Source organism: Drosophila mojavensis, unplaced genomic scaffold (genome assembly GCF_018153725.1).
Source record: "Drosophila mojavensis isolate 15081-1352.22 unplaced genomic scaffold, ASM1815372v1 contig_80, whole genome shotgun sequence".
Taxonomy (NCBI): Eukaryota; Metazoa; Arthropoda; class Insecta; order Diptera; family Drosophilidae; genus Drosophila; species Drosophila mojavensis.
In genome coordinates this window covers 13,905,484-13,930,949 of record NW_025318906.1, presented here as the reverse complement: position 1 = coordinate 13,930,949, position 25,466 = coordinate 13,905,484, and the positions used below count along the sequence as shown (strand labels likewise).

General features: G+C 43.9%; 2 protein-coding genes across 5 annotated transcripts in view; both read left to right on the top strand.

Moving 5' to 3' along the window:
* LOC6579843 (nephrin) overlaps nucleotides 1-25,466 on the top strand; it is an 87,655-nt gene that overhangs the window by 34,263 nt on the left and 27,926 nt on the right. For 2 of the 4 annotated variants that reach the window (XM_032729851.2, XM_002005680.4), the window contains exons 3-17: nucleotides 338-490; nucleotides 4,151-4,324; nucleotides 10,842-10,995; nucleotides 11,072-11,208; nucleotides 13,183-13,350; nucleotides 13,450-13,581; nucleotides 19,483-19,619; nucleotides 22,196-22,349; nucleotides 22,448-22,585; nucleotides 22,910-23,074; nucleotides 23,284-23,583; nucleotides 23,677-23,958; nucleotides 24,023-24,446; nucleotides 24,669-24,835; nucleotides 25,223-25,411. In XM_032729851.2, coding sequence (XP_032585742.1) covers nucleotides 338-490; nucleotides 4,151-4,324; nucleotides 10,842-10,995; nucleotides 11,072-11,208; nucleotides 13,183-13,350; nucleotides 13,450-13,581; nucleotides 19,483-19,619; nucleotides 22,196-22,349; nucleotides 22,448-22,585; nucleotides 22,910-23,074; nucleotides 23,284-23,583; nucleotides 23,677-23,958; nucleotides 24,023-24,446; nucleotides 24,669-24,835; nucleotides 25,223-25,411 — 2,874 coding nt within the window. Of the gene's footprint in view, nucleotides 1-337; nucleotides 491-4,150; nucleotides 4,325-10,841; nucleotides 10,996-11,071; nucleotides 11,209-13,182; nucleotides 13,351-13,449; nucleotides 13,582-19,482; nucleotides 19,620-22,195; nucleotides 22,350-22,447; nucleotides 22,586-22,909; nucleotides 23,075-23,283; nucleotides 23,584-23,676; nucleotides 23,959-24,022; nucleotides 24,447-24,668; nucleotides 24,836-25,219; nucleotides 25,412-25,466 lie in introns of all 4 variants that reach the window. The other 2 variants (XM_032729849.2, XM_032729850.2) reach the window with 2 other exon arrangements.
* LOC26528523 lies at nucleotides 13,721-15,168 on the top strand. Its single transcript, XM_015163920.3, has one exon. The coding sequence runs from the start codon at nucleotides 13,818-13,820 to the stop codon at nucleotides 14,916-14,918; it is 1,101 nt and encodes a 366-aa protein (XP_015019406.1). The 5' UTR covers nucleotides 13,721-13,817; the 3' UTR covers nucleotides 14,919-15,168.

Here is a 25,466-nt window from a genome sequence, read left to right as displayed (position 1 = left end):
ACCTGCGACTGCAACCGCCAGCCAACGCCATAACGCCACAACAATGTCGTCTACAATGGCTACCACGCCCACTTCCCACACACACACACACCCACACCCACCCACTGGGATGGCCAACGTGCTGCATTGTGGCATAATGAGCGAGCATTGCCGCTGGTATCGCTCTGGTTGGCTTTGTCATTGTTTAGCTTAGCTGCCACGCCCACCTCCCACAGATGTATGCATTGTTTGCAACAGTTGTTGGATTCAAGCATTTGAAATAACAACAGTCGTCTAATCACTTATGCTCTAGCTCACTCACTCTCTCTCTCCCTTTGTCTCATTCTCTCTTTTGCAGCGCCTCCTTCGTCGATCGAGATCAAAGGCTACAGCCACAACTCCAAGGTGGAAGTGCGCGAGAATCAGGATCTGACGCTCACGTGCATCGTGGCCAATGCGAAGCCGGAGGCACAAATCGTTTGGTATCGCGGAAATGTCGAATATAAGCCAGGTTAGTAAAGAAGCTAATAAAAATAATACTATAAATAGTTCTTAAGCTGTCACAATGTGTTGATTTGATTTTGGTAGTCAATCATTCACTAATTGTCAATCGAACAGTCCGTCAATCACTTGATGTGTCTCATAGTCAATCTGTCCATCAATCAGTCAGGCAGTCAGTAAGCGACACTCTACAAATCTGTTAAACAGCGAATCAGTCAGTCAATCAATCTCATGGTCAATCCTTCAGTCATCGGTACTCAATTATGCCATCAGTCAGGCCATCAACCTGTCAACCGTCAGACACCCAGTCAGGTAGTCAATCAATCAATCATTCCCTCAATTAACCACACATCATCAGGGCACCAATCAGTCAAGTCAATCATCACTTTATTCATTATTAGTAAATCAATCAATCAATCAATAATTAGCCACGAGGCATCAGGGCATCAATCAATGTATTCTTGCAGTCTTTCCATCTATCAGCCAGTTCATTTCAATCACCCTGTCAGTCCATCAGTCATTGTCACTCTGTCAGTCAGTGTGGCAAGCACTCAGTCAGTCATCCAATCAGCTAATTTGTCACGACTAACACATTTATATATTTTGTAGAGAAAATATTCACTTAAATTTTCTTATATTCACATTATATACTAATGTAATGGAAGGCTGGCGCAATCAACATCAAGACACACACACACATACACAGCAGCACACCTACACACACACACGCACACACACACGTATATAGAGAGAGCTCGTGACAAGTGTCACAACACTAAGCCATCAAATTTAATGTCCACTTACACAGCAAAATTCCGTCCCGGATCACCGTATCCAACGCATGTGTCTTCTAATGGCATGCCCAGACCTTATCCCACCTACCCGCCCGCCCCCTGCATTTGGGCTGGCAGCAACCCCTCGTCCATTAACCATTCTCATATCGAGCGTTGAGCTGATCCACTCTGGTCCACAGAAAAAAAAAAAAAAAAAACAAAAAAAAAAATTAGAGAGAAGTGAAAAAACAAAAAAAGTGTAAATGGATTTTAGCTGGCGGCAAGGCAGATCGGGAGCCTGGGCAGCCCTTTGACTGTCAACCAGTTTTTGGGGCACATGTGTGTGAGTGTGAGTGGGTGAGGAGCAGGAGCCGCCCGTTGACTTTCTGCTTGATGACGGTGCTTAAATAATAATTTTATACCCTAACAAAACGGTTGCCATTGCCGTTGCTGCTGACGTTTTGCCTTATCTCTTTGGCCTGTGTCCGTTGCCTCTGTTTGTGCCTTGTCATTTCATTGCTGGCCAGCTAAATTGGAATGGTGGACGGACGATGCTTTTCGAAAATATGGAAAAATGCAAATGTAAAAGGCATCGCGATGTCCCGGCCAGGACAACAGGCCATGGGCACCAGGCAGGAGCAGGAGGCAGTATCAGCAGCAGCAGCAGGAGCAGGAGCAGGAGGCAGTAGCAGGAGCAGGAGGCAGCAGCGCAGCGGCATCATACGGCGCTTAGTCGCTTAGTCGCCTTCACGACATTTAATTTTCATAATGATTATGATATGCAGCATACATATAGGTGAATGGATGTACGTGTGTGTGTGTGAGGCAGAGTTTATATCTATGTATGTGTGTGTGTGTGTGCGAGTGGGTGCTGTGTTTCCATCAGTTGCGTCTCCGGCTGCCATTTGGCGGCTAACGAAATCATTTTAACACAACTGGCGCGTTAAAAATGCTTAAAATGTGAAACGCACAGCGAGGACGACGACGAGGACGATGATGATGATGATGATGGGAATTTTTGGGCAAACAAACAACACCAACAACAACAACAAAAACAACTGGGAGCGGGAGTGAGAGCAAAAGAAAATAAGAAAATTTCGCAAAACAGCGTAAAATGTAGGAAAATCCGCAAAGGAAATGCGGGCAGGAGGCGGCAGCGGCGGCGGCGGCGGCGTCGCTGAAGGAAGTGCTTGGACGTAGCTGTGCATGATGAATTATGTTTACGACACAATATGTTGCGGCTGGACATGGGCACGGAGCCTGGTTACGCTCAGCGCCAACAAAAAATGAATAAGAAGACGACGAAGCAGAAGCAGAAGCAGAAGCAGAAGAAGAACAAGACTTTACGACAATGTGGTTAACGGCTCTGCAACATCATTTGCAAGCTGTCAGTGGAGCTCGCCACGAGTGTGGCTCAGCGGCTCGACGGCCCCGGGTCGTTTCGTGGGGCCAAGCTCATATGTCTGCTCATTAGTGTTGGGGCAACAACATTTTAAGCAATATTATCTGGTTAAACCAACTAAAAGAGAGTGAGGGAGAGAGGAAGAGGAAGCGAGAGAGTGAGAGAGAGAGCGAGAGTGGACAAATCCTTGCAAATATTTCAACTACATCGAGCTATTGGCAATTTATGACTTGAAATTATGTCACAAAATGTGTCGGGCTTTATTGTTGTGCTCGTCAGCAAATATTAGACGCACAAAATATGCGCCTACAAATGAATTCCAAGGGCCATGAGAATCGCGCAGAAGGGCCGACGGAGGAGGTGCGACAAAACTTCATAAAATATGCGTTAAACTTTATGACAAGGACCTGGATGTGGGGCAGGATACTAGCTGCACGTACGCGAAAATGGCGTGCAAATTTTGCAATATCCAGTTAGAGGGAATAGCACCCTCCGCACACACACACACACACACACACACACATACACCCATGCACGCACACCCGCCATTTTAATTTTCTTTGTATAGAGCTCGCTGCTGAGTGCTGCTGTTGATGTTTTGTTGTTGTTATTATGATAAATCGCAGACATTTAACGCAGCGCACAAGAATTTATAACACACACACACGCAGCACACACCCACACACACACACACACACACATACAACTGCATTTTTGGAAGTTTGCTTGTTGCGTCATTATTTATGGCAATGCGTGTTGCTGGCCCTGCCACATGCCACAGTTCACAGTTACTGCAAAGGACAGGCGAATAAACTATACAATCTATGCATCTTCATATACAACATTCTTTTTATCTTGACTGACTGACTGGCTGACTGATTGACGGCATGACTGATTGACAATCACGAGTACAATGCCAGCTTGATAGCGGCAGAATGCGCTTTGCCTTTTGTTATTAAATTCTAGAGCTGTTTGTATGAAAATTCATTAAGTCCGAGTTTGACTTCACTTGGAAATATATTTTACTTTAATAAAATTTATATCTAGAAAATTCAGGTAATTAACATTTAGTTAACTTTCTTCGTGCTTCTCTTTATCAATGGAATTTAAAATATAAAAATATTTTTGATATATAATTACTATTAATGCAATTTGTTTGTTAATTTCAAAAATTTGTATTTGCATAAATATATTTTTAGAAAAATTAAAAATAAATGTATATTTAAAATACAATTTATGCAAATATTTAAGATAATACAAGTATATAAAATCAATATTAAATATATATTTTACAAATATCAAAGACAAATGCCAAAGCCACAGACTCTGTATATAATTTATTAAATTATAATATAATATAAAACAATTAATAGTCTAAAATAAATAGTAATAATAATAATATCTATTATTTTTCCATTTACTTTTATATCTTCCTCTTATATCACTTAAACGCTTTCCCAATCTCATTTCCTCTCTTCTGCTCTCTGCTTCACAGAAAAACGGGAAGACAAGGTCGAGGAGTCCACGCCCAAACGCTTTACAACCACCTCGAGTCTGAAACTGAAGCCCGGCGCGGATGATGACTACACGGAATACACCTGCCAGGCCAAGCACAAGGCTCTGTCCCCGGACATGCCCATGCGTTCCACCGTGCAACTGTCCGTGTTGTGTGAGTAATGAAATACATATATACACAGACACACACACACACACACACACACACACATATGCACATACATGTATATGGATGCAGCTGCTCAATGGCCGTTGGTAGGCTAACGGCCTGGCCTGGCCTGGCCTGCCTTTTGTATGGCATGTCAAATATATGCGTACTGCGAAATGCCAAATGGCGACCTCATTAGCCGGCTCAAAATGCCAAGTTTGCAATACAATTGAAATGGTAGCCGCGCACACTTATGCCAAGCGCTCACCTCGATGCCGGCCATTTGTGAGCCACAAAAACGAGCGGGGAGTACAGAGGGGGCTACCACCCCCTCAGGCCACCTCTCTGGCCGCTAATTGCGCAATTGGTGCGCGTATTAATTAGTTTTTAAATTCTAATGCGACGACCAGCTGCTGCCTCTGCTGCTCTGCTGCTGCTCTGGCTGCTGCATGGGGTCACAGGTTATTGTGTGTGATGTGTGTGTGTGTGCGTGTGCGGGCACAAGAGGTCACAACAATTGCGTCGCATTTCAAACTTCTGTTATTGATTGCCAGCTTTGACCAGCGGTAACCAAAGTAGGCAGCTGCCCAGCCCTCCACCTGTCCTCCCCCCTCTCTCTCTCTCTCTCTCTCTCTCTCTCTCTCTCTCTCTCTCTCAGACACACCATATTCAAATTAATTATGTTTGCTATTTATGCATTGGATGCTGCTCCGGCTGCCCTGGCACTGTAGCTGCCTAACTGTGTAGTTGACCACGAGGCTATTATTGGTGCTGCCATTCATTTAGCCACTTCGTGCTCTTTGGCCAATGCCGGCACAGCTGCCAATGCCTGTTGACAAAATAGATTGAATTTGAATTTGAATTGCCCAAGCAGCCAACAGGCAATGCACAGCCCACATTCTCTACCAATTATTATGCCTTTAACGTGCGCTGAACGAGCCATTGCAATTATCGTTGATTAATCATTGCTAATGCATCAGTCGAATGCAAAATTCAGTCAAGTCTGGCTGGCTGGGAATTATTTAAAGGAATCATTTATTAATTTGGGCATAACAATTATTTATTTCACTTACTTAATTTCTATTCCCACACACTTTTCATTATACTCTATATTCAATTGCTATTCCTGCAGTAGTTTTCACTTTGTTCTTCAAACTTTCTCCAGTTCAACTGCAAAAGATTTTAATAATGAGGAAAGAGGAAAGCATCTCCGCCTGAAATTTAATAATATTTTAATGATTTCTTAAATATCATATCTAACCAGCTCTTAATAGTCTTACATTTTTTAGTCAGCCAGTCAAAATAAAAGAATTCAACTGAGTCATAAGAAAAATTGTTAAGCTTTGCCAAATAAATGAATCCTAACAAAATTATATTTCAATTTCAATTTCAATTTATTTCACTCTTTGTTGTAATTACAGTTTTTTGTGAATGGTATCTTACAATAATTAAAGAGTTTAGACTAGGAACTAGGCCTTTTCTGCTTAGATATTTACTTAGAGATATGACATGGTATATAATATGACTTAATTATTTGGGGGAAAAATCAAAGAAATAGAAAACCCCGAGATTATTTATTACAAACTAACTTAAACACTAAATAATACTTAAAATTAAATGGCTATGCCAGTTCATTTATATGTGAATATGTTGATTCATGACACTTGGCTATGAAATTTTGCGATAGTCGCGATAATCTAATATCTACCAATTCAACATTGGCTCGACAGTGTAGATCTAACGTGGAATGATGCCAAGGAAGATTCAAAATAAGCTTCAAGATTTTATTTTGTGCGATTTGCAATTGACTTATGTGACATTTGGCTATATCTGACCAGACAGGTGCACCGTAAAAAGTAACTGATTGGAAAATTGACCTATACAAGAACATTTTGTTTTCTATGCTTAGCCTCGAGTTTCTATTTATAAAGGGATATAACGTACGAAGAATATGTTTGAGCTTTTTGTTTGTATTGGTTATATGGTCCTTGAATGTAAGTCTTCTGTCCAGTGTAATACCCAAGTACCTGACATTTGGATCCCACTTTATATATTCCGAGCCCAATCTGATGTCTGTTATTGGCACGTAGATGTCCTTTCGTTTTTTTGTGAAGAATATAGCCTTGGTCTTTTCTGGGCAGACTAAAATTTTCCATTGAGAGAAATATGTACCTAAAGAGTCATATGCTGTTTGGAGGTTTCGAACTATATCTGCAGAAAGAATTCCACCACAAAGAATTGCTGTATCGTCCGCAAAGACCGAGGTAGTGCAATGAGGTAATATTGGGAGATCAGAGGTATATATATTATATAGAATAGGGGATAGGCATGAGCCTTGGGGACAGCCTGCTGAGATGTTAACTGCTGTGGATGAAGCATTACCTAAATATACAATAAAAGATCTGTTTTTTAGATAACTTTGGATTATCTTTATGGCCGCAGGTGGGAAATTAAGATGTAGCATTTTGTGTATTAGGCCGTCATGCCACACTGAATCAAATGCGGCTTTGATATCTAGCAATACCATTCCCGTTGACATAGAACTAGAAAAATTATCTTTAATGATTTTTTTAATTCTATAAAGGGGCTGAACAGTATTGTGTTCGCTTCTGAATCCAAACTGGTGACTTGGAAGGATATTATTGGATTCAACAAAATGAGTTAATTTATCTTGGATAACCTTCTCTAGTATTTTGCTGACTGCCGACAAAAGACTAATAGGTCTGTATGACGAGAGCAACTCGACAGGCTTATTTTGTTTTGGAATAGGAACAACTTTAGCACATTTCCAGACAGAAGGGAAATAGCATAACTCTAGGCATTTATTGACTATGTAAGTAATAAACTTTATTCCCTTCGTAGGTAGGGTTTTTAAGCATATATTGTCAATTTTGTCAATACCTGGAGATTTCTTCTTCTTCAGCTTTTTCAGTATACCTTTTATGACGCTGGAGCTAACAAAGTAATCATTCAGCGGCTCTATAGATAATTGCGCGACTGAGAGGATTGAGGCATCGACAGCGGCTTTAGTTAGCGGATCACCGAGCCCAGCAGCTACGATATGATTTAGTCGAAAGGATTGAGCTAACGCCTCAGCCTTTTCTTCTTCTGTCGTGTGACTGATGTTATTATTGACTAATGTTGGGATATTTAAGTGTTTCTTTCTAACAATTTTGGAGAGTTTCCAAAAGGGGGAAGAACCTTTATCTAAGGCTGCAAGAGTGATATTCCAGGATTTATTTCTAAATTCTAGTATCGCTTTGGTGATTAGTTTATTTAACCATTTTAAAAGGATGAGATCGGACTGGTGACGATATCTCAGCCAGGTGCGCCGTCGTATGTTCCTACTCTTTATAAGGTTGAGAATGTTTTGCGGCAGTGGTTTTGGAGAAAATTTGATTTGTTTTTTTGGGATGCTAATATCTTTGGCTTCGCGAAGGACATCACTAAAAACATTAATCATATCATCAACATCTTCTGTGCGGCACATTAAGTTGGAGTTTAGGGGTGGAAGCGAATTTTTGACAAAACGGGCGAATCTTACCCAGTTTGCTCTTTTCACATCGAAGTAAAAGTAGTTTGCGGTAATGGCAGAATTGACAGATACCTCAAGCAGCACTGGAAGGTGATCAGAGTTTAATGTGTGTAGCACACGTGGGCTAGCTAGATAACCAGGACGATTAGTAAGGAAAAAATCTAAAGTTGAGGGTTGCCCGTGACTTCCTGCAGGGTAATATGTATGTTCAGAGGGATGCATTAGATAAAAGTTCCTGCAGTCTACCTTAGATTTGAGTAGATTACCCCACGAGTTCGCTCTAGAGCATCCCCACGACTGATGTCTGCAATTAAAATCCCCTCCCAGAATAAATGTTCCATTTGCACTACACAACTTATGTAAATCGGCCTGAAAAAGCTGTTTTTTCGAGGAATTTTCGCGGCCCCCTGGGAAATAGCATGAGTAAATGGACGTCTCAGTGCCATCACTAATGAAGATTTTTACGCCAATTGTTTCAATAATTTTAGTATTTGGGAGAGGTAGCAAAGAGTGGCGGATATTTTTTTTAATAAAGATTGCTACCCCTCCTCCTCTACTAGTCGTACGGTCGTTTCTGTAACAGCTATAATTACGAATCTTGAGGAAAATACTATTTTTTAACCAGGTTTCAGATACAAGGCAGATGTCAATGTCGTTGTTGAACAGGAAGTGACAAAATTCTTCTTTTTTTGTTTTGAATGCCCCTGGCATTCCACGCAATGATCTTTACTTTGTCTAACATTAAGAAAGAAATTTGAAGGCAAGTGAGGTTATTACCTCAAACTGATCAGTCTTGGATTTACAATTTCTGAGATTACTAATGAGCTCAAAAGTAAGACTTTTTAGCTCGTCTAGCGAAAAGAGATCACTGCTTAACTCTGGTTGCCTGGCCCAGGTTGTCTTTAATGGTTCAGATATCTGTCCATTAAGAGTTGGGAAGGTTTTTACGCAGTTTAACTGTGGAGACTGTAATGGTGTTCTGACTACCCGTGCTTTGGTGACGCCCCTATCCCTTGACTTTATATAATTTATTCTGCCTGGGCACTCCACTGAATTAGACTTATGAGAGCCGTGACAATTTGCACACTTAACAGGTAACTTTTCTGAACACTCAATAGTTTTATGGTTTCCTGCGCAATTCATACAGTATGGTTTTACACTACAATAGGAAGATCCGTGCCCAAACATCTGGCAGTTAATAAATTATATAAATTTATTTGAAAGTATTCTGAATTTGCAAGTAAAAAAAGAGAACAAATATATAAAATTGTTTTCATTTTTAATTTTAATAAATTAATAATAATTTTTAAATTTAATTATTTTGGTATTAATTTAATATTTTATTTTTAAATTAATATACAGCAAAAAACACGAAGCAAATGGAATGTCATATCAATAAAGAGCTGAAACTGAATGTCAATTACGACTCTAAATTGTATTAAAGAAAAATATGCTATATAATAAAATTTTAACAAAGACTAAAGAGAGAAATAAAAGATCATATCTAAATTCGATTAAAATATTAAATTAAATTATGGATCTAGAAATATACGTAGGACTCTGTAGCTATAAGGACTTTATTGAATTATTATAGGACCATTGTCAAGTCTGCTGATTCGCTTTGGCCTAGCCGAACTTACATAATTCTGTAGCCAACTTTGTGAATTGAATTCGGCCAAGAGTTGTTAGAAGTCAATCAAATTTAATTACACTAAAATTCCACTATATCCGTCAATTTGGTCTATTGAAACTAGCGTACACCGAACTACACTGAAATTCAATTCAAATGCTCATTTACGCCAAAGCAAAGTGAGCTAATTGCTTAATTGTTTATCAATTGGCGCTTCATTTGGTAGCAAATAAAAATTGTAGCTGGGGCAGCTGCCAATGCGAATATGAGATAGATGTGATAGATCCGTTTTAAACGCTATCAGCCACACACACAAACACAAAGAGAGAGTGTGCGTGTGTGTGTTGGCTATAAATATTTATACATCTTAATTGCGGCTACACTTACGCGTATCTGTGGGACATTCACATTGCCGTGCAGTTGGGCCATACATATTTGCTCGCCTCAGTGCTTAATTATGCGCTATTATTGCAGAGCAGCAACACCACACCCCCCGCTGCACCCGCCGCCCTTCTGACCTGCTGCCTGTCAAGGACCAGTCCAGTGCTGTAATCGGATTCAGTTGGCCACATGCTGGGGCCATATTCATGGGCAAATCCCCCACGCAAACGATACTCGTACACAATATTTTAAGTGATATTAATTTAATTGTGTGCCGCTACATATAGTCGCTCTCCCTCTCTCACTCCCTGTCTCTCTCTCCCTCTCTCTCTGTGTGTATAGATTATGGCTCAGTTCGCGGCCTCACTTTAAAGCACACATTGCGTATACGCACCTTTGGCCAGCTGGTCAAAAATGTTGTAGAATCGCTTCAAACCATTTGAATTGTTTTTGTTTTTGTTTTTAAGGGCGTTTAAAGGTCGTTTTTTTGCCCGTGGTATTTGCAATGTGATTAAAACGCCCACAAAACATGCAAAATTACAGACACAGCTCAGGCGAATGCAATGCAGCTATGCCACGCCCTCGCTCAAACGCGCCACAAAAACAAAAGCAAAAGCAAAGAAAAAAAACAAATAAAAAGCCAACAACGGCGGAAATCGACGAAAATAATGCATTTTAACCACATAAACGATTGGCGTGCAAACACTTCAATTAAAAACGGCGCACGAATTGTGTTGCATATGCATATGGCCGTGCCACATTTGTTTTAGTGTAAATTGAATTTATTTGCGGCAGACGCAGATACAATTAAATATGCAAGCAAATAAGCCCACACAGACAATATATATATATATATATATATATATATGTATATATATGTATGTATATTATCCATTATCCTGTTACATTATAACGGCTCGCGCTTTAACAAGTCCATTTTACTATTATTTTGTTTTTTCTTTTCTGCTGCTCCACAGATCCGCCCGGACCGCCGTACATTGAGGGCTATTCACCCACTGAAACGCTGCGGCGCGGCCAGACGGTGGAGCTCATTTGTCGCAGTCGCGGCGGCAATCCGCCCGCACAGCTCATCTGGTACAAAAACAATTCACAAATACGCATGGCCTACAGGTAGGTGGAGCAGCTCAGCTGGCGGTGCTGCAGTTACCGTTGCCATCATTATCTATCTCTATCCATTTGCTTGCAGAACCTCGGGCCGGCTATCGGAGAATATCTACACGTTCACAGCCGAGGCGAGCGACAACAAGGCGCGTTTCCGTTGCGAGGCGAGCAACGTGATGTCGCAGACGCCGCTCAAGGCGGAAGTTGATTTGACTGTGCTATGTAAGTGCAACCACCCCTACAACCACCCATACAGCCACCCATACAGCCACCCAGCAGCATCATCAAAGTGAGAGCCAGCTGCCCTTAATGCTCTGCCATCAGATAATTTGCGTGTCCTGCCGGCTCGAGTCGACTCGAGTCTCGTTATGCAGATGGTGGCAATTGCCTGCTGCTGCTCCTGCTCCTCCTGCTGCTCCTGCTGCTGCTGCAATGCCTGCTCGTTGCGACTCCTTTGCATGTTTGCCTAATTGTATTTCGTTAATTTTCATATTTACACACTCTGACGCCCACACACACACGCACGCACACACACACACACACACGCACACTTATGCTTACACTCAGTCTCTGTCGCTGGTTTGTGTCAACAGTCGTCCTTTGCAGCATGCCACTTGGCACGCGACTCAAAGCGAAAATAAGCCTGACAAACTCTGACTCGCTCGCACTCCCCACACTCCCCCTCTCTCTCTCTCTCTCTCTCTCTCTCGTACACACTCAGTGTGCGCTTTCTTTTGCAATTAAGCTTAAGTTTGCACTCTCATCCAACAGCAGCCACCCTCACCCACTTGGCTTTGTCAAATCAAGCAATGCAAATTCTTTTCAAGTGCCAAATAGCATAAACCCCACCCACGTCCACGCCCACGCCTCTCACAACAATTGCAATCAGGCTGTGGGGAAGGGAGCGCGAGTTTCGTCTGGCCAAAAAACGTCGTTAGTCGTCGTCATTTGCATTTGCAGTTGCTAAAGCATCAAGTCCTCTACTCCACGGTCTGCTCTGCAAGAGCCTCCACACACACATACACACTCACACACACTCACACACACTTGTCTGTGTGTCAAACATGCAAATGGGCTACTTGAGGGCATGCGCTGCGTATGCGTGATATTCAAATTTGAAAGCGAGGCGAGTGGCCGTTGCTGAATTGTCGCTGTTTAGCGTTAGTTTACCTGCATAATGAAAGGCTGTCAGCACGTGCCCAGCCAGAGCTAATCCTCCGCACCAGCAGCGCCACGTCTGCCACTCGGACATGGCCAACTTGTCCGGCCAATCAAATTGGCTCATGTTACTTAACCAGCTAAGCTAGCCTTTGTTTACCTTCATCTTTTTAGCCTCCAAATATGCCACATTGAGTGGCCAGCCAACTGGCCCACACACACACACACACACACAACCATTTTGACTTCAGCTGCGCTCGCTTTTCGCATTATTTATGTATAACGAAATGTGGCACAAAAATGAAGACGTAGCTGGCATACACATAGAAATTCCTGACCCGACGCACGTCGCGCCCCTCTTCCGTACCCTGCTCCTGCTGCAGCGTCTCATGTGTGCTCGGAATGAAGATGTATGGCAAAAGATGCGAGAAGTTAAGAATTCATAATGTTTATTTATATGCGAAACATATCGAGCCGAAGTTTTCTCCATCCTTTTTTTTTTTCATTTTATCCCTCACTCTGCCCCCCGTTTGCGAATGGGTCCAGCGAGGCGTATGCGTAATACATGCACAGCTGCTCCTGCTGCCTGCTGCTGCTGCTGCTGCTGCTGCTCCCTGCACTTATCCATCAAGAAAAGTAGCAGCCAGCTGCAGCTATAGCTTCAGCTTCAGCTTTAGCTTCGACTTCAGCTTCAGCTTCAGCTCCTGCCACTTTCGTTACTGGCATTAGGTAATAGCTCGCCAAGGCAGCGCCTCAGTCGCCTGTCACTCAGTCACTCAGTCATCATTTGCATTCAGGCAGCTAGGCAGAAGCGATACGCAGTCTCACTCACACATGCCCCCTCCCTCCCCCCCCTGCCACACCCTGCACGTGTATATAAGCCGTGCGGCATGCCACAAGTGAGGCACTGGCGCAGGCTTATTAAATATTAATGTCATGCGAAATTACTGCTGCTCCCCTCCCACACACACACACACACACACATACGCATAAAACCTGCTGCTATCTATAATCCATACATCTTTCTTTCACATACAGTCGCACCTTCGCAAGTCACTGTGACAGGACCGACAGAGGCGCGCGTCGGCGATGTGGTGCCGCTGATGTGCACGACAGCGCCATCGAATCCGCCCGCCGAGATCAAGTGGATGGTGGGCGGACGGCAGATACGCAATGCCACCTCCAAGACGACCATCAGCCCAGAGGGTGAGTTGAACTGAACTGATTGAGCTCGTTTAGAGAGAGAGAGAGAGGGAGAGATAGAGAAACATTTGCTAATTATCTAACGATTGTCATTCATTGCAGGCGGCTGGACCACCAGCTCGAACATCACCACCATTGTGGAGCCCAACAAGCGCTCCCTGGTGGTCATCTGCCACGGCCTCAATATGCAGCTCACCGAGAATGTGGTCTCCACGCATACGATTAATGTTCTGTGTGAGTATTAAGCAGAGATTGCTCTTACCTTGGACTAAAATAAGCAACAACTGTAGTCGACTATCTATATACCCTACATCAATTTTGACGCTGCTTCGCTTTAGCTGTCGTTCAGCACATGTTTCGCCTTTTCCCCTCAACTCAGCTCAATTTGTTATTGACACGCTTACGTTAAGTTTGGGGTATTCAGTTTCAGTTAATTTTTTTTTTAATTTTGGTGCATTCATCGGTTGAAGATGGTTTCGCACCTGCCGAAATGCCTGTCAGAGTTTTCGCTCGAGGAGCCAGCTGAGAACGTCGAGGAGGTGCAAAAGAGCAAGTCCGTCGGCTACAAGAAGAAGAAATTGAAGAAGCACACGCCCAGCAGGCCAATGGGCGTGCTGGAGTTGGCGCGCTACACAATGTGGCGCGAGCATCGGGAGCGTTTGATGAACATCGTCAGCGAAATCGATCAATCCCCGCCAGCCACACAGGCGGTGCGCCAGACCCGTGTGAATGCGCTGCGCGAGGAGGCGCAGCAGTTTATGCAACGCACCAAGGAGAACATTCACATGCTGCTCAATCTCTCGCAGACGATGCGCACCCACGGCGCCATCGATCCGTTTCGGCACGATGCGCCGTATGTGATGTCCATGGTGCCGGCGACGATTAGCGATCTGGAGCAGCTGGAGCAGGATAATTTCGATATGGGCAAGCGTCTGTTGAGCATCGGCAGTGAGATCGACTCGGGCCTCAAGGCTGATGGGGCCGCCAACAAACGGGACTCGCAGCCCTTTGTGATGCCCGATCGCGCGATGGCCAAGTACAAGCCGTTCAACATCAAGCTGCCCTCGACGGACAAGGAGCGCTGGCAGCTCTTCCGTCCGCGCATCTACTTCGAAATGTATCTGAAGGACGCCCGTCCGCTCGGCCGCATCGTCGTCCAGCTCTACACGGAGGCAGCGCCCGTGGTGGTCCTGCAGCTGGTGCGCGCCTGCATGTGCAACATGCACAACAAGTTTCAGATCAAGCGTCTCTTTCCCAACCTCTGGCTGGACGTCGAGCTGCCCACGGAGAACAACACCGCGCTGAACAGCCCCTTGGAGTACGATGGCAAGATCATTGATCATGGCTCCGGCGGCTATGTGCTCTCGTTTAGCAAGAGCCATCTGACGGGCTTCGGCGACAGCATTCCCTTCTCCATCTCGTTCAAGCCGCTGCATGTGGTGAACGGCTCCAGGGTCGGCTTCGGCCGTGTCGTCAAGGGCAGCAAGATCTTCGAGTGCCTGCAGAGCTATGGCAACAAGAATGGCACCCTCAGCCGTGGCCTCACCTTCACCGACTGCGGCGTCCTCTGAGCGCCACCAGACTCCACAATTCCACAGATACCAAGTCAGTTCCTGTTTCAGTTCGGTTTCAGTTTCAGATCCACAGCCAAATTTGATGTATTCAAATAAGTTGGACAGGGTAAACCTAGCAGCACGTATCAGATGTCAAATTTTTGTCGTTTTAGCCAGTGTCTGTTTTAATGTCAGTCTAGTTTTAAAAGCTAACCATATAGGGTCATAGTAGGGATACATGAGAATAAAAAAAATTATTTAGCTAAAATTTATAGTAACATTCTTTTACCGTTGTTGATAAGAAAACCCCCGTTAGCATACAAACGGCCTATCGATGTCTCTGTACAAGTTTCCACGTTGCCAGTCGATCACCTCGATGGGATCAGCAGAGTTCAATGCGATGCAAACAGCCGAAGCGGCTCCCAAGCCGGAGGCCAAGCCGAAGCCAAAGCCGAAGCCGAAGTTCAAAACTCTGCTGGAGAAGCAGAAGAAGCCCAAGGTAAAGATGCACAACGCCGGCCACATGGCCGCCTGGCGCGAGCATCGGGAACGGGTGCTGGGCATGACGAGCGAACTGGATACGCGGCCGCCCGGCTTCCAGGCGATCCGGGTGACCGGTGTGATCACGTTGCGCCAGATCGCCATGCAGTTCATGGAGCGCACCAGAAAGAACATCCAGATGCTGGTCGAGCTATCAAAGACGATGCGCACCCACGGCGACATCATGCCGTTTCGCTATGATCGGGTCTACACGATGTCCTCGCTGCCGTACACGCTGAAGCAACTCGATCGCCTCGATGTGGAGAATCGGGATATTGGTAAACGGATCAAGGACGTGGTAAGCGGACTCGACACGGGCATCGAGAAGAAGAACAGCCTAGTCAAGAGGAAGCATAAAGCGCGCATACCACCGTTCCATATGCCCCAGACCGGCCTGGCCAAATACAAGGGCTATAACATTACGATGCCCAAGACGGACAAGGAGCGCTGGAATCTGCTGCGTCCCACCATCTATTTGGACATCTTTCTCAAGGGTTCACGTCCGCTGGGTCGTATCGTTGTCCAGCTGTATACGGAGGCCGCTCCCGTCGTAGTGCTCCAGATGGTGCGGGCCTGCATTTGCAACATGCACCAAAAGATCGTCATCAAGCGACTGTTCCCCAACCTCTGGATGGATGTGGATCTGTTGGAGCATGGCAACTCTGACCTGAACCAGTCCCTGGAGTACGATGGCAAAATCATTGATCATGGCGCGTCCGCCTATGTCCTCTCCTTTAGCAAGGAATATCTGCAGGGATTTCCCAAAAATGTCTCCTTTTCCATGTCCTTCAAGCCCCTCAGCGTTGCCAATGGCAGCCGCATCGGCTTTGGCCAGATCATCCAGGGCAGCAAGATACTCGATAGCCTGCAGTGCTACGGCACCAAGAACGGCAAGCTCAACCGCAGCATCGTTTTCACCAGCTGCGGCTTGCTCTAAATTCATGTAAATGTACGAAATTACCAGTGATCAAGTAATATGCGATTCGTGTTTAGTTTTTTAGAAATGTCAGTTAGATGCATAAGCAAATTTCAGAGTGTCGTCTGTGTGAATTTTCGAAGCCGTATTTCAGATGCTTCACTACAATTATCCAAATGAGGTCCTTTAAATTTTTTTATGCTAATTATTATTATTACTATTATTATTATTTTGGCCGTATTCAAAATTCCAAAACCTGATCAGATCATTCAGAGCACAATTTCAATAAATTTGAAGTAATCTATTGGGCCTTTTTTGGGGGTATATATAGTAGACGTAATATGCATATGATATACCTAAAGTACCCCTTGAAAGAGGATAAAAAATGAACATAAGTCAGAACTTTGATTAGGCATAGATCGACAAGGCTGTCCTAGCCATATGGAATATTGTCTATAGGAAAATATGCTAAATCTATCAGCTTAATATGGACGAGAAGTATGTTAGGCCTGCAAGTAGTCTAGAACAGGAAGAACTTCAGGAAAGTTGTTCAGTAGAAAGAATAACAAAAAAATATTTATTAATAGATAACTACATCAATAAGCACAGGAAAGAGTTTTAAACAGGAAAGAGTATAGGATAGGTAAGAGAGTAGGACAGATAATAGTTTATGAGAGTAATTCCATGGAATCAATAGACATACCTCTTCCCATATGATGATTAAATCCAGGTTCTTTCCTTTGTCTTTCTTTTTCCTGTCATTGAAAGACCTCAAAACTGTCGAAGAGTTTTACTTAATCTGATAATAGTTCATTTAAGAATAATCAGCTTCTTGCTTACTAAATATTTTATTGCCGGCATAATTATTTGAATTAAGAATTCATAGGTAAAATTATTTTTATCTGTCTTACTCTCACCATCGACCCCCTTTTTTACTCCCTTTTTGAAGGGATAAACCTGTTCTGCAGGTTGTTTGGCAGCATTGGAGCGGGCTGTCATTAGCATCACTCAGAGTTTGAGTTCCAATCAGTTGGCAGCACAGCGTCAACGCCTGTCAATTTGTTAACTAAACTAGTTGCTGCTGTTGTTGCTGCTGTTGCTGTTGCTGTTGCTGTTGCTGCTGCTGCTGCCTCATGCTGTTGGCTCATGTCCAGCCTCATCTCTATTTGCCACGTTACAGACGGAGGTGTCTTAAACTCCATTATGCCATGTTCGACGTCACTCTTCATTTGCCTCAATTATAAGCGGACAGAGTGAGGAAAAAGCGCAAAACACGAGTACAAGTCAAACAGAGACTTTGTGAGAGGGAGTGGGAGGGAGAGAGAGGGGCTATAGGAAACAAGCCATAGAGCTCTGACAGTTCTCACTTCTGCTTAACAAGATGGCCAACCAAGTTTTGGTTACAAGGCCCACTACACAAGGCTTATTAATAATTGCGCCATTCTCTGGCCAATTTCTAGTTTCAGTCTTTGACTTAGCCAGCTTGGCTGGCCAGCGGCAGCGGCAGCGGCAGCAACTGGTAAACAAAGCCAGCGACCACTTGAAGGCCCAGCTAGGCTACTGGCTGACTTATTATACCCTGAACCCATTTTCAATGGGAAATCAGGGTATAATGGTTTTGTTGAAATGTATGTAACAGGCAGAAGGAGGCGTGGCAGACCCCACAAAGTATATATATTCTTGATCAGGGCGACGAGCTGAGTTGATTTGGCCCTGTCCGTCTGTCTGTCCGTCTGTCCGTCTGTCCGTCCGTCCGTCTGTCCGTCTGTCCGTATGTATGAACGCGTCGATTTCAGAAGATATAAGAGCTAGAGACTTCAAATTTTTTTTTAAATGTTCGTAATTACAGCGCGCATATCAAGTTTATCATTAAAAATCGATAACTCATCCCGATCTTTTTTTATCGATAAAAAACCTTATCGAAAACCAGTTATAAAATTATGTCTTCTACACCTTTATTGCGAGAGTCTCCAAAATTTTAATGTATGCCTATATGCAATTTATACAATTTCGGTTTTTGTTAAAATTTACCCCCCACCCTTAAATTCACCCCCTCACCCTCACTTTTGTAAAAAGCGTATTTCAAATACTAGAGACTTGTGCTTTGGCAATTACATGCATATCCATGTCATAATCATAATCTGAAAGTTTCATGAAGATCGTACGTCCACAAAAAAGTTATTAAGCAATTAAGTTCTCATAGTAAGCGCTCACTGCCGCCCATGCGTGTATATGTATGTAATTGTTTGTGTATGTGTGTGTGTGTATGTTTGTATGTATGTGTGTGTATGTATGCCTGTGTGTGCGTGCGTGCGTGCGTGTGTGTGTGTGTGTGTGTGTGTTTCTTGTGTAAGCTGAAAGACGCGAAAAATTATTGAAATAGCTATTACTCCAAGGGTTCAGGGGATCTCGTAGTCGAGTAGTCTCGACTAGAGCTTTCTTACTTGTGTTGTTGCTGTTGTTGTTGTTGTTGTTGTCGTCCACGCGTCCTTTATGTGCAGCGCTCCTGCAGCGCTAATTAATTTTTCTGACCAGCATTCACAAACAGCGGGGGCGGAGCCGCAACCCGACTGCGAGATTTACATTTATTACCCATACCCCCCCCAGGCCTGGGGCCACTCTCTCTCCCACTCTCTCTCTGTCGCCCCCTTTCTCAATCTCCCTCTATCTCTCGCTGACAGGCTGCAGCTGCCAGCGCTGGAGGCATAGAATTGCTCCCCTTTCACTGGCCCGCCAGCTGTTTGGGATTTTAGGCAAATTCAAGGCCGTTTTGTGCCTTGTGTGAATACATACATATACATATATACATATATATTTCTACATATATATATATTGTACAATATATGCTCTGGGCCCTCGAGATGCTTGTACTTTATGCGCGGCAAATTAAATAATTTTAATTTTTATTGTTTGGGCCCTGCTGCCCCCACCCTGCTCAGCGGTTGGTCCTTGGCTACGGATTCCACTTTTAGTAGGCCATAATTTGCTGGCCAAGTTTCGTTTTTTCTCTGTGTGTGTCTTTTTTCTTCTAGTTGGCCAACATTTGTTGTTTTTCTTTGTCCTTTTCGCCATGCTGACGTTTTTTCGCCTCTCTATCTATTTATTTTTTTTTGCTCTTCCTTGCAGATCCGCCCTCTCCGCCATTAATTTCGGGCTATATGGAAGGACAAATTATACCAGCCGGGTCGGTGCAAAAACTCCTCTGTGTCTCATCGGGCGGCAATCCGTTGGCAACGTTAACGTGGTACAAAAACGACAAACGGGTGAGTTTTTCTATTTCTCTCTGTTCTTTTCTGTATATATATAAATAGGGGTACGGGTAACGGAAATAAGAGTATATTGGTTTCATTTCTGCAATGTGAATGCATTTTGTGGCCAATGAGACGTTGAGTTGACTAGACTAGCGGGAGTTGATATATATTTATATATTTTAATAGATCATTTTAGCATTGAAATTTCTAATGATATTTTGGCCAATAACTAGAAATAAATAAAGTCAAGAAATAAATAAATCAATAAATATAAGTAAATAAAAAAAGATCAATAAATAAATAAACAGCCAAATTTATAAAAAAATAAATAAATTTAGAAATATTCAAATAATAAATAAAAAAAATATCTAAACAAATAAATAAATGAATAAATAAACAAATCGATAAATAAATAAATAGTTTAAAAAATTTAAGAAAAGGAAAAAATATCGAAAAAGTTCATAAATAAATAATAATAAAAAATAAAAGTAAAATATTTAATATAATTATAAAATAAACATATAATTAAATCAAAACAAAATCCTATACAAAATAATTCTAGTCGAACGCGCATTACACAGTCAGTAAAGCGCAAAGATATTTTGCATATGCAGCAGAGCACACACACACACGCACACACAATAGAGATAGAAAATGTAAACACACACACACTCACACACACACACCCAGTTGGAGTCGTTATGCTATCAACAGCAGACAAACAACAAACATGCGCCAAACAATAATGGCGCTATTGTTGACCATTTCCGCTTCCGGTTTATGGGCTGAAAGTGCTAATAAGGCTGAAAGCGCAGCTGGAGATGGAGCTAGAGTTGGAGCTGGAGTGGAAAATGGCATTTTATCTGCAGCTACTTTAATGTCAGCGCGCCGTGCATATCCTTTAGCACCTTTGCATAACTGATGTTGATGCTGATGTTGCTGTTGCTGCTGCTGCTGCTGCTGCTGCTATCGAGCGATTGTCGTTGCCTGGGCTAAGCTCCAAAATTAAATCTTTAGCTACGTTTGGCTGCAGCGGAAGTGGCCGCAAATGCGCCAGCTGTCGAGCTGCTGTTGCATACTTATGGGCGCTGTCGGGCTGTGGACTGTGGGTGGTGGGTGGTGACTTCCTTCAGCTGTAAACTTGATATGCAACAAAAAGGCAACTAGCCACCGTCGACTGCTGCTGGCTGGCTGTCACAGCAACGGAAACAAGCAACTGCTCTCTCTCTCTCTATCTCTCTCTATCTCTCTCTCTTCCACTCTCCCTCTCTCTCTTTTGCCATCTTTATCACCATTGCGGTTTGCTTGCCATCTATCTCAGCCGTAAGGCGCCGCCTGCGGTGCCCGGTGCGGCTGCTCATCTGTGTGCGCGCAGATTAAATGATATTTTATCAACAAAATTAAAATGCGCTGTGTTTTATGCTCGCAGCTCTTAGCACTGCGCCTGCCAGCTGCTCCTCCAGCTATTCGCCTGTCTGTCTCTCTGTCCTTCTGTCTGTCTGTGTCACCCTCTTTGCATATGCAGCACATGGCCTCGAGTTGTTTTGTTTTTAACACACTTCGTGAGCTGCTTTTAGCTCTTAGTATGCTATATTGCATACCCTCTATATATGTATACAGAGCCATAGGCGAAACTAGTTTGCAGCGAACAAACAAGGATGTACACAAAATTCCAAATTGGTTTATATAAGAAAGAGCGAAGAGAGATATCAATTTTAAACTGAAAAAAATATATGACTATAAATATATAGCTTTGACTATAAATATAAACTTTGACTATAAATATATAACGTTTATCATAAATTTTTTGAGCAGTACAAGCTAAAGGCACAGCAGGTTAAGCAGACATTGCAAATTCCCAAATAAAAAAAAAATATACACAATAGTCTAGACTGGAGTATACAAAAAAAAAAAATATAAAAATATGTTCTTGTAAAATAATATATATATATATATATATATATATATATATATATATATACAAGAACATATTTTTATATATTTTATATATATAAATATAATCTTCAAAATATAAATAAAAATAAATTCTTCGAAAAAATATATAAAAACATATTCTTCTAACAAAAAATATATACAAATATATTTTTCTAAAAAATATATAAATATATATTTTTCAAACAAAAATATAAAAATATATTCTTGCAAAAACTATTAAAAAATATATTCTTTTAAAAAATATATACAAATATATTTTTCTAAAAAATATATCAATATATATTATTCTAAAAAAATACATAAAATTAAATTCTTCTTCTAAAATATATACAAAAATATTCTTCTAAGAAACTCTAAAAAAATATAAAAATATATATTTTTATAAAAATCAATCAATTTTTCTAAAAAATATATAAAAATTATGTTATTCTAAAAAGTCTATATACGTGTATTCATAGCTCAGATATATTCTATATATTTTAGTTCAGAGCAAGTTTATCGGAAGCAAACGATAAAGTTAGCTTATTCACATTTCTGCTCTTATATATTCACTCTGATTCATATGCATATAAGCAAGTCTACACATATCTAAATTGGCAATATTTTATGCCTTTTGCCATTTGCGTTTGCAGATCAACTCTATAATTCGGGCGGCCGACAAATCAGTTTCGGCCGAAATAACTATTTTGGCCAACGTCACCGACAACCAGGCGCAATACCGTTGCGAGGCCTCGAACAGTGCCACCGAGATACCGCTCTTCGAGTCCACCACACTGAGTGTGCACTGTAAGTAGTCGTTGTTGTTACTCTTGTTGTTGTTGTTGTTGTTGCTTGCCCCAAGACACAGCGCTCACGCCATTATTATCCGCTGGCTGTGCTTACAGTTGCGCCAGAGACGGTAAAAATACGCATTGAACCGGAAGAGCTGAAACCTGGCATGGAGGCGACCATCATTTGTGACTCCAGCTCAAGCAATCCGCCGGCAAAGCTGTCCTGGTGGAAGGATGGCATATCCATTGAAGGTACGTACCATAAGCAGCGCACATTTTGGAAGTTTGCCCAGCCGCCAAGGCAAACGCAGAGGCAAAGGCAAAGGCAGGGCATGGCATGGACTTGGCGGCGCCGTTGTCAAAATGGGCAAGCGCCTGGCTACCCAAGCTGATGCTGATGCATTTTTTAAAGGCGTATCCACGACAACATCCGGTCTGGTTGCCAGCCAGCCAAGCCCAGCCCCGTCCAGCTCTGCGTTCAGTCAGCTCAGTCACTAAAATAAAATCACGCCCATTTTGTCTCTTTCATTGGCTCCTGCTGCTGCCGCTGTTGCTGCTGCTGGCTTTGCTTTGCAGGCATTAATAACACGTCCAAGCCAGGTCTCTGGGGCGGCACAGTCTCAACGCTCGAGTTCAGGCTAAACATCACCCAGGAAATGAACGGTGTGGTCTACACTTGCCAAAGCGCCAACGAGGCACTGCAGCGCAGCGTGCACGAGGCAATCAGCCTGAATGTCCTATGTAAGTACGAGTTTAGCTCATCTCGATCTACTAATTGAGCAATTAGACTCTGTCTGAATGCCAAAGCCCAACAAAATTGTGCTAACTGTAATTCTCAATTAAATATCTGCGCCAACTCAATGGACATGGAAATGGAAATGGAAATGGAAATGCAAATGTAAATGAAATCCAAATTGTAATTCAAATGGATGCACTTGATGCACACATAGATCCTCCCAAGTTTGTGCCGCCGCCGTCGTCCACATCGGTGGGCCTGGAGGGCGAGTCGTTGCAGGTGCCGCTGCAGGCGAACGCGAATCCAGCGCTAATTAGCTACACCTGGACTAAGAACGGCACGCCCATACCGCAGGACACCAGCGGCAGCGTCTCGGCCGGCGAGCATCGCATCTTTGCCGATGGCGCTGTGCTCAACTTCACAAAGCTGCACCGCGAGGATTCGGGCATCTACACCTGCACGGCGAGCAATTCGCAGGGCAAGGAAAGCATCAATATCACAGTCGTTGTGGAATGTAAGTGACCTAATCCAGCTGACTGGACTAGAAAATTCTTAAGCTGCTCTACCTTCCTCTCCCCATCTACCCCTCTCTTTACTCAAACTATAGACGGCACCACCATCAAGTCCGTCTCGGAGAACATTATTGTGAATCCCGGCGAGGATGCAATGCTGTCCTGCAGCGTTGAGGGCAAGCCGCTCGCCGAGGAGCACGTGAAGTGGGAGCGCGTAGGCTACGACATGAAGGCCAAGACCACGACTACGTTCACCAATGGCACCGCCTACCTGCACATCAAGAACGCCCAGCGCGAGGATGTGGGCAACTTTCGCTGCGTGGCCGACAATCATGTGGCCAATCCGACCAATCGGGACGTGCTGCTGATAGTCAAATGTGAGTGGAAACGAAGTTAAATATATTTTTGTATCTTTTGCAATGCTCAACTCCCTCGTTGCAGTTGCTCCCGAGATCGCCAAGTCGCCGACGCTGCTGCGTGCGGCGAGCGGTACGGGCGAGCGGGGGCGTTTGCCGTGCCGGGCGCAGGCGTCGCCCAAGCCGCAGTTTATTTGGCGCCAGGACGGCAAGGATCTGCCCATCAATCATACGTTCAAGTATGAGCTGGAGGAGCGCAAAATAGACTCGCTCACCTACGAGTCCTCGCTGATTGTCGAGAAGGTGGCGCCCGCCGACTACGGCGCCTACGAGTGTGTGGCGCGCAATGAGCTGGGCGAGGATGTCGAGACGGTGCGTCTGGACATTACCTCACCGCCGGAGCCGCCGCTCAGCCTTAATATACTGAATGTGACCCACGACACGGTCACCGTGGCCTGGACGCCAGGCTTCGATGGTGGCCTGAAGGCCTCCTACCGTATGCGCTATCGGTATGTACAAGCAGGGCCCACCTCCTGCCACTCCTCCCGCTCCTCCCACTCCTTCCACATGCATGTCGTGTGCTTGAAGTGCATTCCATTGCAATTACTGCGAATGTCACGTGCACTAATGAAATTGTCCCTCATGCGTTGGCTACGCAACCTCTCCAACTCTCTCCCTCTCTCACACACACTATATCCCTCTCTCTCTCCGTCTCTTTCTCTCGCTTGCAGCATGGCAGACCGCGAGCAGTATAAATATATCGACGGTCTGCCCAACAGCCACAAACTGACCATCGGCGGACTGCGCATGAATACGCTGTATCTGTTCTCGGTGATGGCATGGAACGATTTGGGCCAGAGCTCCTACCTGCCGGATTTGACGCGTGCCCAGACCAAAGGTAAGCCCTAAGGTATTCTCCACTCCAGTCGAGGCTCCACGCGTTTGTCCACTGATTGATTGATTTATGCGTGCACCGCCCTTTGGCATTTATGACCGGCGCTCGTTTGCCTGACAATGAAGTGAACACAGCGAGCGGCTAGGTCTATTTCCTCTAATAATTCACACCACCACCCCCTCGCACGCCACCTCTCGGTGTGTTTTCTTCACTCAATCAATGATCTCTCTTTCCTGCAACGCTGCGCTTAATTGGAATCGTATTATGGTGACAACGACAATGTCGACAACGCAACCTAAAACATGAATATACATTGGATATGCGCACCACCACCACCCGCCACCCGCCACCCGCCACTGACACCACTAACACCACCGACACCACCAGCAGAAGCGCCGCCACCCTCACAGCCGGCTTCGTCGCTGGGCGGCGGACCGCCAACCACCAGTCAGACACCGCTGGGTGGCACATCGGGCATGCTGCTCGTTGGCGTCGCAGCGGGCATTACGGTGGTGCTGCTCAACGTATTTGTCATCGGCTGTTGTCTTCACAAGCGCAACGAGAAGCGCCTGAAGCGAGGTACATCAGCAACATCATCATCCAGACTATGCTCTTGTTGTTGTTGTTGTTGCTT

Coding starts and splice junctions, on each gene's coding strand:
- LOC26528523 (XM_015163920.3), top strand. CDS start 13,818: ATGGTTTCGCACCTGCCGAAATGCCTGTCAGAGTTTTCGCTCGAGGAG.